Source organism: Cucumis melo, chromosome 1 (genome assembly GCF_025177605.1).
Source record: "Cucumis melo cultivar AY chromosome 1, USDA_Cmelo_AY_1.0, whole genome shotgun sequence".
Taxonomy (NCBI): Eukaryota; Viridiplantae; Streptophyta; class Magnoliopsida; order Cucurbitales; family Cucurbitaceae; genus Cucumis; species Cucumis melo.
In genome coordinates, this window is record NC_066857.1 from 24,228,529 (window position 1) to 24,242,288 (window position 13,760).

Here is a 13,760-nt window from a genome sequence, read left to right on the forward strand (position 1 = left end):
AATATTGGGGAAACAATGAAAGGAATAATTTGTTGTTGTATGTTGCTATTGTGTTGGATCCTCGAAAGAAATTAAGATTTGTATCTTTTTGTTTGAAAAACTTTTTTGGTCCCGAGGTTGCTGAATCCATGGGAAATATAGTGGAACAATGTTGTAGACGTCTCTTTCATGAGTATAGTACTACTCGAAGTGGGAGTAGACAAGGATGTAGTAGTACTAGTACAACTAGTACACAAACTGTTTCAGGCTTGGATGCTAATATTGATTTTGATTCAAATGAAAATGTGAGTGAAGATTTTGTCTACGACACGATTGTTGAGGAATTTGAAGATGATGTTACTACACCTTTCGAAGAGGGGTCATCGGAGATTGATATCTATTTGTTGGAAGCCAATGTTAGGACCGAAGGTGATTTTGACATACTACAGTGGTGGAAGATGAACAATGATTGATTTGAGGTTCTTGGTCATATGGCTAGAGATATTTTGGCTATTCCAGTTTCTACTGTAGCATTTGAGTCGGCTTTTAGTTCTGGAGGACGTGTTGTTGACTCATCACACTGCTCATTGGCTCCTAAAACAGTGGAGACTCTCATATGTACTCAAAATTGGCTAAATTCTTATCCAATACATCTTCAAATTCAACATGAATTGGAAGAGGCTTCAAAATTTGAAGAAGGTATTTTCAAATCTTTACATGATATCTTTTGTAGTTGTAATGTGTAACTTTAGTGAAATCTTAAATTATTTAGTAAATTCTTCATATTGATTATGTAGGATTCCGGGTGGTTATGGAAAATGAAAAGGAGCTTGATGACCTTCCAGATTTTGATAAGTTGTCAATTACCGCTGCGTTTACTAACTAATTCTGATCCAAGACTTGTAATATTTCTATTGACTAGACTATCATAGTGTTTCTGTTTCATACTTTGGTTGTATTTGTGACTCTTAATAGTAACGTGGTGAAGTGAATTGAACTTAGATGTTTCTAATTTCATTTTGGTAGTATGTTTAGATTCTTATTTTTATATAGTTTATTTTATTAATTTGTGTAATACCTATGAACTAAGCATTGAAATTAATAGAACTAGATTTTCTTTTTAAAACAATAGAAATAAAACATGATAAGGGCGGTTTGGTCGAAAACCGACCCCGACCGCCCTATGCTCAGCCCTAATTTTAAGGTTGGACTCTCACCATCCCTAATTTATAGCGGTGGAAAAAAAAAAAAATCCAATTCATACGTTTTAAGGAAACAAAAATAGGTTCTTTGCTAAAATTTATGTAAAGTTAATTAAAAAAGGAAGAAGGGGAAGAAAGAAAGAAATTGATACAGCCCTTGCTAGCGGCTTATTCCCTCTCCTTCCCCTGCAAGCTGCTCCGGTGGTCGTCCATTCTCTTTGTCTTCTTCACAGATCTTCTTCTCTCCTTTGGTTTCAAGGTATTTTCCCCTTACCCATGTTCGTTTTATGCTCATACATGAATGTCTGCAACCCCAAACTCTGTTGTTTCGGTTGAAGCTCGATCTTTTACAATCACACAATTCGCCGTTGGTTTATGTAGAAATAAAAAACTCATTTCCTTTTTCAGTGTTAATGCAAAAGTTTTTTTCCTCCCGTTTGAGTGTTGATTCTTTGAATTCCACATGTTTGAATCCATATTAAGGGCAGAAGAATCGAAAGTCAATGAAAGTACATCCAAAGACTGGAAGTGAGTTGATGCTCTGTATCCACGTTGGGGTACATAATTTGTCCTTTTGCTTTTGCCAGCTTCCTCATTTCTCAATCTCAAATCTCAATTTTGTAGAACGATTGTAAACGAAATTGAACTGAGACATGACTTACAGGCAATGAACATAACTGTTTCCTTTTTTCTTTTTTTTTCTTTTTTTTTTTTTGTGAAATAAGACAAGAAAAAGTTTAATTGAAGTAAGGAAAAGAGCCAAAGCTCATTTCAGTACAAATGATTCTTTATAGTAAATAAGCAATTGCAAAGGTTCCAATGACCGAGTGAGTGATAGCTGCTTACTTTTTTAACGAGTTGTTAATTAAAATCCTTGAATTCCATTCCAGAAAATGCTTCGGTTTGAATTTTCTAAAGTTAAAGTACTTAATTAAAAATGAAAATTTTGGCTTTTGAACTAATTCAATTAAATTTATTAAGAGCTAAAAATCACATAAAGTAGGACATAAAGATATTATGAAAGCAAAGAAGGATATTGTCTGTATAATTCTTTTTTTTTTTAATAGGAAGCAAATTTCAATAAAAATCATTGACATTGATTTGAAAATAAAATTTTGAATACTATTTTGGGCCTTGGGTTTTTCATCTGCTTTTCATTTTGGTCTCTATATTAGAAAAGATGTTTGTTACATTTCCGGAATTTTCCACTTGTCTTTATTTTAGGCCCTATAATTTCGGTGCATGAACTTTTAATTTGTATTTATTTTAGTTCCTATAATCTTAAAAGTTTGTTTTAGCGTATGTACTTTCTAAAATGGTCATCTTTGTCTTAAATTTGAGGAAAGCTATATTGGAGGGGTTCCTTTTCTTTTTGCACTTTGTTTCGACTTTCGAGAGTGGTGGGTAATGGGGTGGACACATACACTTTTAAGCAGATTAGTGGTTGGGGGCCGGATATATGGATTTGCTCTTTGTTTCCTCATTTGTAAATTATATCATTCTACTCTAACTAGTGGCTTCCTTCTCACTTCTGGGTTTTTTCTCATTCTCTTGACTGTGGGCTCTGTCATTTATTGTTTGATGGAGAAACGATGGATATTGTGGCACTTTTATCTTTACTTGGTGATTTCTTTGTTAATCAAGGGAGGAGGGATATTCGTATCTGGGACCCTAGTTCTTAAAAAAAACCCTTAAAAATAAATGTTATAAATATATGAATTTGAATATAATTTATAACTAGGAAAATTTTAATTCGCAATATTGGGACGGCAGCTTGTTTTTCACCCGGCCAGGGAATTCGGCGGCGGCGTCCATCCTCGACGCTACCAGCAAGCTCCGTTGAGGGTGGCGCTTCACAGCAAGGTTAATTTACCTCTTCCCTCCTGTGGTTTACAAATTTGTTGATTTTAGGTTTAAGCTGCAATGTTTTCGGCTTTAATCATTTAGATTGCATAAGATGTGTGTGTGAATAGGTTGGAAAAGTTTAACTTGACAATGTTGGGTGTCTTGAAGCTGCTTTAGTTTCTTAAGCTTAAACTTAACTTGACTACGTTGCAGGCAAAGGAGGATGAGCTATCTTCTAAGAACCTTAACAAAGAAGGGAGAAGTGGATTCCCTTATTAGGGATACGATTGATAAGGTCCTAATTCTCCGATTTGGGCGGTGTTCTGATTCAGTGTGTCTCCTCCTTGATGACATTGTGTGTAACCAAGTCCCACTATTTCTAACCTCCCTGAATTTTGTTTCTTTCTTCCACGGTTGATATGCTTTTTCAAAATTGATGATTTTCTTTTCCTTGTGTTTCATTCTCTTTCAATGGTTTAGCTTGCTAAGTGCGCACGAGAAGTATCCAAGTTTGCTTCAATAGCATTGGTTGATATTGATTCAGAAGAAATGCAGGTTTATGTCAAGTACTTTGACATAACTCTTATACCGTCCACTGTTTTCTTCTTCAATGCCCATCATATGAAGATGGATTCTGGGTTAGTTTTATCCTGCTGGTCTTAGTTAATTCATTGCTTGATTTCTGTTCAAATATGTCTAGCATGGTTATAGAACGTTGCATGTGGATATGGTCCATCCGTGTGGCCTTAGCTACTTGATTTGTGCAGTAGAGTAGTGTAACATCCCTTGCGATTTTTAGCAAATTGCTGTTGAAATGAGAAGTGAAGATATTGAAGAGTATTTAATTTATTGGGAAAAGAAAATTGAAAATTTGTTTTCTGTTGAGAGGATGCTGTATAGATCCCTGTATAGATCCTCCTTATGTATTGATATGAGAAAAAACAGCCTTGGGACGATACAAACTCTCCAGTGAATTCAAGAGAGCTGGGAAACTATCCTCTCTCCCTAGAAACTACTATGAACAAAAGCATTCCCCTTCCCAATATTTTAAAAGAATTAAGGGGCAACCTAGAGGCGTTTTCTCCTGGTGAGGCAAGGTGTAAGCCTCTAGGCAGTATGAGCCTTATGCATCATTTTTAATTAAGAAAACATATTTAAATTATAAAACATACGATCTCATATATTCTTATAATATATTTCCTGTTAGTTCACAACATACAAAAAAAGAAATCTCGATAAAAAAATAAAATCGCAATAGTCCCTCTAAATCTTATCCACAATATAATTATCATTATCAGTAATGGGATCTTCCTTAGAGTTATCACCGTATCTAATAGTTTTGTCCTCATTTTTGTTGTCACTCTCAATATTTAACCCATTCCTCTTCATCGAATGTCATCAATCTCTTCTTTTTATCTGTTTATGAAATATATTTTGTAAATTAAAGTTAGAACTGAGTGAATTTTGGGAACTTGTTAAATTTAAAAATTATTTCAATAAGTTACATACCTCCACTTTTAACATTTGGTTGTCTAGTCATAAACATTGATGTTGGAAGCATCATCATGCTCTACAAAGAAATCAACTGTAGCTCAATATTATTTTGATTTTCATCAATCCACTCCTTATTAGGTGACACTTCATCTACAATCAATGGATCAACTTCTTCCTTGAGACCCTTTCGCTTCTAGTTTCTATTCTTTGATGGCTAAGACGTTTGTTTGCCCTATCCTCCAAAAAGGAAAATGTGGCCAGGGCGAAAGATTTTGGACCGATCAACTTAATTACTATGTGTATAAAATTTTCATAGAAGTGTTGGCAAACCACTTGAAGAGGGCTTCCTTTGGTTGATCAACTTAATTACTACGTGTATAAAATTTTCATAAAAGTGTTGGCAAACCACTTGAAGAGGGCTTTCTTTGGTTGGGACTTCCGTTTCTTTCTCCTTTGGTTTGGTTGGGGAATTCTATTTTTTTCTCCTTTGGGTTCTGTTGACTGTTGTTGAATAGGAAAATGACTTGGTAGCCTATCTTCTCTCCTTGATTGAGGATTTTGACTTTAGGCTTGGGAGGAGGGATCTTCATGTTTGGAGTCCTACCCCTTTGAAGGTATTCTCTTGTAAGTCGTTCTTAAGAATTTTATTGGATCCTTCTTCTGTTGTTGAGTCGGTCCTTGGAGTATTATGGAGGATTAGGACTCCAAAGAAAGTCAAGTTCTTTTCTGGCAAGTTTTGCTTAGTTGTGTCAAAACGGTGGTTTGGTGGATAAACTTTTGAGAAAGATACCTTTGTTAATGGGACCTTTTAGTTGTCTTCTTTGATGGAAGGCGGAGGAAAACTTGGATCACCCTCTTGGAGTGCTATTTTGCGAGATCTATGTGTGCATGTTGTTATGGGATCCTGGGGGAGAGGAACAATAGAGTATTTCATGGTCGGAAGAGGCACCCTAGTGAAGGTTGGTCTTTGGTGAGGTTTCATGTTTCTCTTTGGGTTCGATTTCTAAGACTTTTTACGTAGGCAATATCTTAGTTGGAAACCTTTTCTTTGGTGATTTTTTTTCTTTTGTGGTATTTGTTTTCTTGTCTGCTTTTGTATTTTAAACTTTTTTTGCGAAATAATTTTAAATGACAACTTTTGAAAATATTTACAAGTATAAAAAAGTATCACAATCTATCGGTGATAGACCAAGATACATTACTATCTATGTCTATCATTATTTAGATATATACAAATAATAGTTTATCTTGGTCTATTGCGGTCCATTGTAGATAGACCGTGACATTTTGTAATATTTGAAAATAGGACCTTCTTTTCCCAATAAAATAGTTTCTATTAATAAACAAGGAGAAGATACAAATGACCTATTTATTAAATGTCTTTCCATCAGCATCCGGTGCCCTATTCAATATTTTCTTATCACCTGTTCTTCCCCTTGTTCTCCCTTATAAAGCTAAAATCGTGTGGTATCTTATTCATGCTCTTTTGCAGGAGTCATGGTTAGATTCAGTAGAAAGTCAATGAATTTTTTTTGACGAAGAAAGATCTTTGAGTTTTGTGGATGCTGTTATACGGTGAGAAAGAGAACACTAGGTTTACGTGGGAAATCCTATAGGCTTCAGGGTAAAGTAAAATACTAAAATATCACCCTTGGGGCTACAAACTATCAACAAGGCCCCTTATTTCTAACTGATATTACTATCTTAATTGCATTGAACTGAAGTATTATCTTGAAAATCTTTTATATTATCTCGTTTATTTTTCATCAATTATAGAGTTAGTCTTTGCTAGGGATGTTAAATTTAGGAATATATATGTACTTGTGCCTCTTATGTATTCTACGTGTTTTTATTTTATTTTTTTTTAATGGTGAAAGGGTATTCTTTTGACATGCAGGACTGCAGATCATACAAAGTGGGTTGGCGCTTTTCACCAAAAGCAGAATTTTATTGATGTTGTGGAGGTAACTGGTCTCTGATTTTGGAACCTAAATGAGAAGCTGTGAATGGAAAAGATTGTTGTTTTTTTGGTGATTTTGGACTTAATGTTCACCTCAGATAGGTTTCTACTCAACTTATATTCCTAATCTCTAGTATCATAGTGATGGAACTCCACCTTTGGTATGAAATCTTTCTTTATTTCAATATGAACAGAGTAAAGGAAACAATCGGTATCCTTCTGTTGATCTCCTCTCAAGATTCAAGAGCCAATCTATTACAATGAAAATTCATAATCCCCTTTCCCACCTAACTACCCGTATTTATAGTACCTACTAATCGACTTACTCCCTCCCATTTCACACGTGCAATGCGTGTGACTTATTTCTTCTTTTATATACTGTTAGACCTCCAATATTGTTTCAATATAGCAGAAAGAATAAAAGAAAGAATTAGAAACAGAGGGGCATTTTTGTAATAAAAGGATCATTAGTTAAGAAGGTGTTAGAATTAGTTGAGCAGTTAGAAAGAGAAGAGTTTATAAAAGGGGTCTAGGCGGGAGAGGGAGGGATATCTGTAGTAAAGAAATTAGCTTGCATTTCTTGAGAGAAGAAAGCAAGAGAGATTGTGACATTGTAATTGAATTGAGATCTCCTCAATTCAATCCTTTCATCAAAGCTATTAATAAAAGACCGCTGGAATTTCATATTGAAATTCGGATTCCTATCAAATTGGTATCAGAGTCGAAACGATCCGTGAAACAAAGAAAAGATGGTGTAGACCAGGATTGAAGAAAGAATGGAATCTTTTGAGCAAGAAGTGGCCGGAATCAAGAAAGAACCGATGAAAATGCCGGTGATTGAATCGACGCTGATCGAATTAACGAAAAACATGGAGATGATGCGTTTACAGTCCGAAAAACAACAACAGGCAATTCTGTCATACATGGAGGCGAACGCCAAAGAAAGATCGATGGCGGGCGAACGAATAAATGAATCGGATACCCAGAACTCGTCGGCGACGAAATCGAAGGACGGCAAGGCATCTTCTAGCCGCGATATCGGGGAAACCAGCACGGAAAGAAAAACCAATTCCGATGAAAACTCTAATGATCGAAGTAAGTTCAAGAAAGTTGAGATGCCGGTATTCACCGGGGAAGATCCGGAATCGTGGTTGTTCCGAGCGGAGAGATACTTTCAGATTCATAAGTTGACGGAATCAGAAAAAATGTTAGTATCGACGATTTGTTTCGACGGGCTAGCACTGAATTGGTATCGATCACAAGAAGAAAGAGAGAAATTCGTGAGTTGGACGAACCTGAAGGAAAGACTATTGATACGGTTTCAATCGACCAGAGAAGGCACGGTCTGCGGTCGATTTCTGAGAATTCAACAAGAAACAACGGTGGAGGAATATCGAAACCTATTCGATAAATTAGTCACACCTCTATCCGACTTGGAAGATCGAGTTGTGGAAGAAACGTTTATGACCGGCTTGTTCCCTTGGATTCGAGCTGAAGTTATTCTCTGCAGACCGAAAGGATTAGCGGAGATGATGCTAACAGCCCAACTGGTGGAAGATAGAGAAATTCTGAGAAACGCGGCAAATTTAAATGGCTATGCCGGCGGGAAACAATCAGCGCCCTCATCAACAGGTACGAAATACCATTACTATCAGCAAAATAAAGAAAATAAGACTAATACTTCATTTTCGATAAGAACAATTACATTGAAAAGTCCAAAGTCTGGAGAAATACGAAAGGAAGGAGCTTCAAAGAGATTACCAGATGCGGAGTTCTAATTGAGAAAAGAAAAAGGGCTCTGTTTCAAATGTAACGAGAAGTACTCCGCTGATCACAAGTGTAAAATGAAAGAACAGAGGGAGCTTAGAATGTTTGTAGTGAAAAATGATAATGAAGAGTTAGAAATCGTTGAAGAAACAGAAACTGAAGTCGCTGAATTGAGAGCTGCAGAAGTACAACCGCACACGACAGCTTGTGTAGAATTATCAATTAATTCGGTGGTAGGATTGAATGATCCGGGAACAATGAAGGTCAGAGGATCATTACAAGGCAAGGAAGTTGTGATTCTAATTGACTGCGGTGCGACACATAATTTTGTGTCTGAAAAACTAGTCACTTCACTACAATTACCAATTAAAGAAACAGCCCATTATGGAGTAATCCTCGGATCCGGAACAGCGATACAAGGGAAAGGAATCTGTGAATCAGTAGAGGTTCAAATGAAAAACTGGACAGTGAAGGAGGATTTTCTGCCACTAGAACTTGGAGGGGTCGATGTGATTCTCGGAATGCAATGGTTATATTCATTAGGAGTAACAGTATGTGATTGGAAAAATCTGACGTTAACATTCTATGACAAGGAGAAGCAGATTTGCATCGAGGGGGACCCAAGCCTCACTAAAGCAAGAGTAAGCTTGAAAAACTTAGTGAAAACTTGGGAAGAACATGATCACGGCTATTTGATCGAATGCAGATCCATTGAAGTGGCTGAATTGAAAACCTCCCATAAGGAAGAAAGAGAAGAAACAGAAGAAAAACTGATTCCAATATTGAATCAGTTTAGCGATGTATTTGAATGGCCCGGAAGTTACCACCACGGAGAAGCATAGAACACCAGATACATCTTAAGGAGGGTACAAACCCGGTGAATGTTAGACCATATCGGTATGCATATCATCAGAAAGAAGAGATGGAAAAACTAGTTAATGAAATGTTAGCTTCAGGGATCATAAGACCGAGCGCGAGCCCCTATTCAAGCCCAGTGTTGTTGGTTAAAAAAAAGGACGGTAGTTGGAGATTCTGTGTCGATTACCGAGCTCTGAATAATGTCACTGTTCCGGATAAGTTCCCAATCCCGGTAGTGTAAGAATTATTTGACGAATTGGGAGGAGCCTCATTATTCACCAAGATTGATTTGAAAGCGGGGTATCATCAAATTCGAATGGTAGATGAGGATATTGAGAAGACGGCCTTCCGAACACATGAAGGACATTATGAATTCCTAGTGATGCCTTTTGGACTCACTAACGCACCAGCCACCTTCCAATCCTTGATGAACTCGATTTTCAGACCATACTTGAGAAAGTTTGTTCTCGTTTTCTTTGATGATATACTAATCTACAGCCGAAATCGGGAAGATCATTTAAAACATATAGAGATTGTTTTCTTGGTGTTGCGAAAACACGAGCTGTTTGCAAACCGGAAGAAATGTAGCTTTGGTTTAGCCAAAGTAGAGTACCTGGGACATCTCATATCAAGCAAAGGTGTAGAAGTGGATCCAGAAAAAATCAAAGCCATAACTAAGTGGCCTAAACCGACAAATGTACGTGAGACTCGAGGTTTCCTTGGGCTGACTGGATACTACAGAAAATTCGTACATCATTATGGCACCTTAGCAGCCCCACTAACCCAGTTACTAAAGAAAGGAGGATTTAAATGGAATGCTGAAGCAGAACAGGCTTTTGAGAAGCTCAAAGAGGCAATGATAGCCTTACCGGTATTAGCCTTACCTATGTTTGATAAACCATTCGAGATCGAAACTGACGCGTCAGGATATGGAGTGGGAGCTGTCTTAATACAAAATAAACGTCCCATCACTTTTTACAGCCATACATTAGCTATCAGAGACAGGGGCAGACCAGTATATAAGCGGGAGTTGATGGCTGTGCAGCGTTGGCGCCCTTATCTGTTGGAAAATCGATTCATTGTGCGAACGGATCAAAAATCGTTGAAATTCTTATTAGAACAACGAGTGGTACAACCACAATACCAAAGATGGTTAGCTAAGTTGTTGGGCTATACCTTCGACGTGGAATACAAACCGGGAGTTGAGAATAAAGCGGCTGATGCGTTGTCGAGAATAACACCCACTATTCAGATGTGTACCATAACAGCCCCAGTCTTCCTTGACTTGCAAATTATTAAGGAAGAGGTAGAAAAGGATATTAAACTGATGAAAATCATAGCTGAAGTGAACAACGATGTCGTCCGACAAGATAGCAAGTTCAAAATATGCAATGGAATGTTGAAGTACAAAGACCGGTTGGTAATATCACGATCGTCTAAGTTGATACCTCAAGTGTTGCATAGTTATCATGATTCGGCAGTGGGAGGGCATTCAGGTTTTCTTCGCACGTATAAACGTATTGCAGGGGAACTATATTGGCAAGGGATGAAGGCTGTTATCAAGAAATATTGTGCGGAATGCTTGACCTGCCAACGAAACAAGACGTTATGTCTATCACCAGCAGGCCTATTACTTCCGTTAAACATCCCTACATTAATCTGGAGCGATATATCTATGGATTTTGTGGAAGGATTGCCTAAGGCAGCGGGTTTCGAAGTCATTTTCGTGGTAGTAGATCGGTTGAGTAAGTATGACCATTTCTTACCACTGAAACATCCATATTCAGCAAAAACAGTAGCAGACTTATTTGTCAAGGAGGTAGTTCGGTTACACGGATTCCCCACTTCCATTGTATCGGATAGGGATCGGGTGTTTCTTAGCAACTTCTGGAAAGAAATGTTCCGTTTGGCGGGTACGAAACTGAATAGAAGCTCAGCGTATCATCCGCAGTCCGATGGGCAAACCGAAGTAGTGAATAGAGGAGTTGAAGTGTATTTGAGATGCCTCTGTAATGATAAACCCAAGGAGTGGTTTAAATGGATAGCGTGGGCCGAATATTGGTACAATACCACCTTCCAGAGAGCATTAGGGATGACGCCCTTCCAGGTTGTTTATGGACGGAAACCCCCTCCTTTGTTGTCTTATGGAACGCAAGTCACGTCTAATGCTACTCTAGATGAACAGTTGAGAGAAAGGGATGAAATGATACTATCATTAAGGGAAAATCTGCGATTAGCCCAAGAACAAATGAAGAAACAGGCGGACAAAAGACGTCGGGATGTGGAATATGAGGTGGGAGATCTTGTTTGTTTGAAAATACGACCATACCGTCAGCTATCCTTGAGACGAAAGAGGAATGAAAAACTGTCGGCCAAATATTTCGGTCCTTATAAAATTTTGGAGAGAATCGGACCGGTCGCATATAAGCTAGAATTACCCGAGGGAACATTGATTCATCCCGTTTTCCATGTTTCCCAATTAAAGAAGCTGGTGGGGGAACATATTGACATACAACCAACTGTACAGCGGCTGGATGAGAGTTTTGTTTGGACAACACATCCGGTGGAAGCTCTAGATTATAGGCGGAACAAGACAGGAGAATGGAAGTTATGATACGTTGGGATGGGTTGTCAATTCATGAAGCAACATGGGAACAATATGCTGATATTGCTGGCAAATATCCGAACTTCCACCTTGAGGACAAGGTGAGTTTGGAAGGGAGGAGTAATGTTAGACCTCCAATATTGTTTCAATATAGCAGAAAGAATAAAAGAAAGAATTAGAAACAGAGGGGCATTTTTGTTATAAAAGGATCATTAGTTAAGAAGGTTGTTAGAATTAGTTGAGCAGTTAGAAAGAGAAGAGTTTATAAAAGGGGTCTAGGCGGGAGAGGGAGGGATATCTGTAGTAAAGAAATTAGCTTGCATTTCTTGAGAGAAGAAAGCAAGAGAGATTGTGACATTGTAATTAGCTTGCATTTCTTGAGAGAAGAAAGCAAGAGAGATTGTGACATTGTAATTGAATTGAGATCTCCTCAATTCAATCCTTTCATCAAAGCTATTAATAAAAGACTGCTGGAATTTCATATTGAAATTCGGATTCCTATCATATACAAACTTAATAGGAGGAGGTCTAACACATAGCCTCTTCGATTATCTGCAAAAAGGAGATTGAGAAAATCTTATGCTTCATCTTGTCAGATCTTTTATATGGAATTCTTGCCTTTGGTTAGATAGCAATATTAGTTTTGATGACATTAAATAGCTATGGCATTTGCAATCTTTTCACTGGTTAGAGCTTTTAGTACTTTGTTATATATTAACTTCCCTGCACTCGGTGAATCCCGACAAGTATAGAATATAAGCAGAGCAATAGAGCTCTGATGTATATTGATGATATAAACTAAAGATAAAGTCTATTATAATATCCAAACAAGGGAACAAGCACTCAACAGAAAGAACGCACAAAACAGATAAACTTGGAAAGAAAGTAAATGCAAAACCAGCACATTCGAGAGACCACCTGATCCTCTCCTAAAAAAGCCCCTTTAGAGGAGAGGACTTGAAAACATCCTTCATTTTTCTCTTGGAAATGGACTTGAAAATTCTTCATTTTTCTTTTATGGCAGGCAATATTTAGGGGAGCAATGAAAGGCAAGCTCATTGTGAATTGTCCGTTGCCTCCTGAGCAAATTCCAAAATACCAGCTATTATTCAAGGATGTGTAGGAGATGAACTGGTGTGTAAAGGCTTTACGGTATTTTTTCCTTCCTCCTAGTTAATCTAACTAGTTTTTCGATGGTATCAGTCATCCTGTGAAGTCTAATTTTGGTGTATGTCAGTCAAGTTGCCATAACTGAAGAATGACTTAAATGAATTGAAATTCCATGAAGAATGTTGCCAAAATGCTCTCGTATCTCCATATTTCCTCTGCATTTGAAGCATTTCAACATTTCTGGTGGTACGTTTGGAATTTGGGGAACAGAAGAAAAGTTTGTGTGAGCATTTTCTTCAGCTACCTATAGAAAATTAGGTTAAGTTGAGAAAGTTCAGGTTATGTATTTGTTTCAAGTGGTGAGATTATAGTTCATTCCCTCTCTTCATTTGTGGAACTAATTTCCCTTGTGTTAGATTGCTAGTTTGTCAGTGGGAGATTAATCATGTGTAAAACCATCTCGTATATTTTTATTTTGTGAAACACATTAATGAAAATAGTGAATGTTTTCTTCACCGAGTTACTTGGAAGCAATAGAATGAATGATTCAAGAAGTTCCCTTTTTCTTCTGTTATTTACTTGGTTGTGTATCTACATTAAGTGAGCAGGTCCAAGTTCAAAGTTATGGATATTGGTTGGATTAATGAGTTTGAGTATGGAGGTTAGTCTCTTGTACATTTAAGTTGTGAACTGATTATTGGGTTGGTCGTCGGCTTGCTCTATTTGACTTGGGCTGTTCAAGGTCTATCCTCTAAGGCAAACAATTACATACATGTCTAGCCTAAAAAAAAAAAAGAAGAAAAGAAAAACACTGGTAGGCTGATCATTAGAAGGAAGAATCATCATAAAAAGATTTCTCGTGTATCATTTGTAGCAAAAGAATCTTGTGGGGTGGTGAGAATAGAGAGAGTTGCTGATTGTCAAATGTCCCACAATATCA

General features: G+C 37.3%; 1 protein-coding gene across 8 annotated transcripts; it reads left to right on the forward strand.

The window, feature by feature from the left end:
• The first annotated feature begins 1,232 nt into the window (after nt 1-1,232).
• On the forward strand, nt 1,233-13,335 carry LOC103489754 (uncharacterized). Of its 8 annotated transcripts, none has more exons than XM_008449066.3 (7): nt 1,233-1,440; nt 2,955-3,044; nt 3,240-3,381; nt 3,507-3,664; nt 6,418-6,484; nt 12,735-12,862; nt 12,948-13,335. In XM_008449066.3, the coding sequence occupies exons 3-6, from the start codon at nt 3,250-3,252 to the stop codon at nt 12,831-12,833; spliced, it is 456 nt and encodes a 151-aa protein (XP_008447288.1). In that variant the 5' UTR covers nt 1,233-1,440; nt 2,955-3,044; nt 3,240-3,249; the 3' UTR covers nt 12,834-12,862; nt 12,948-13,335. The 8 variants fall into 8 exon arrangements, with proteins under 8 accessions (XP_008447288.1, XP_008447289.1, XP_008447285.1 ...); XM_008449067.3 differs by having other exon boundaries at nt 1,253-1,440; nt 12,735-12,844; XM_051079305.1 differs by having other exon boundaries at nt 1,275-1,440; nt 2,923-3,044.
• The last annotated feature ends 425 nt before the right edge of the window (nt 13,336-13,760 follow it).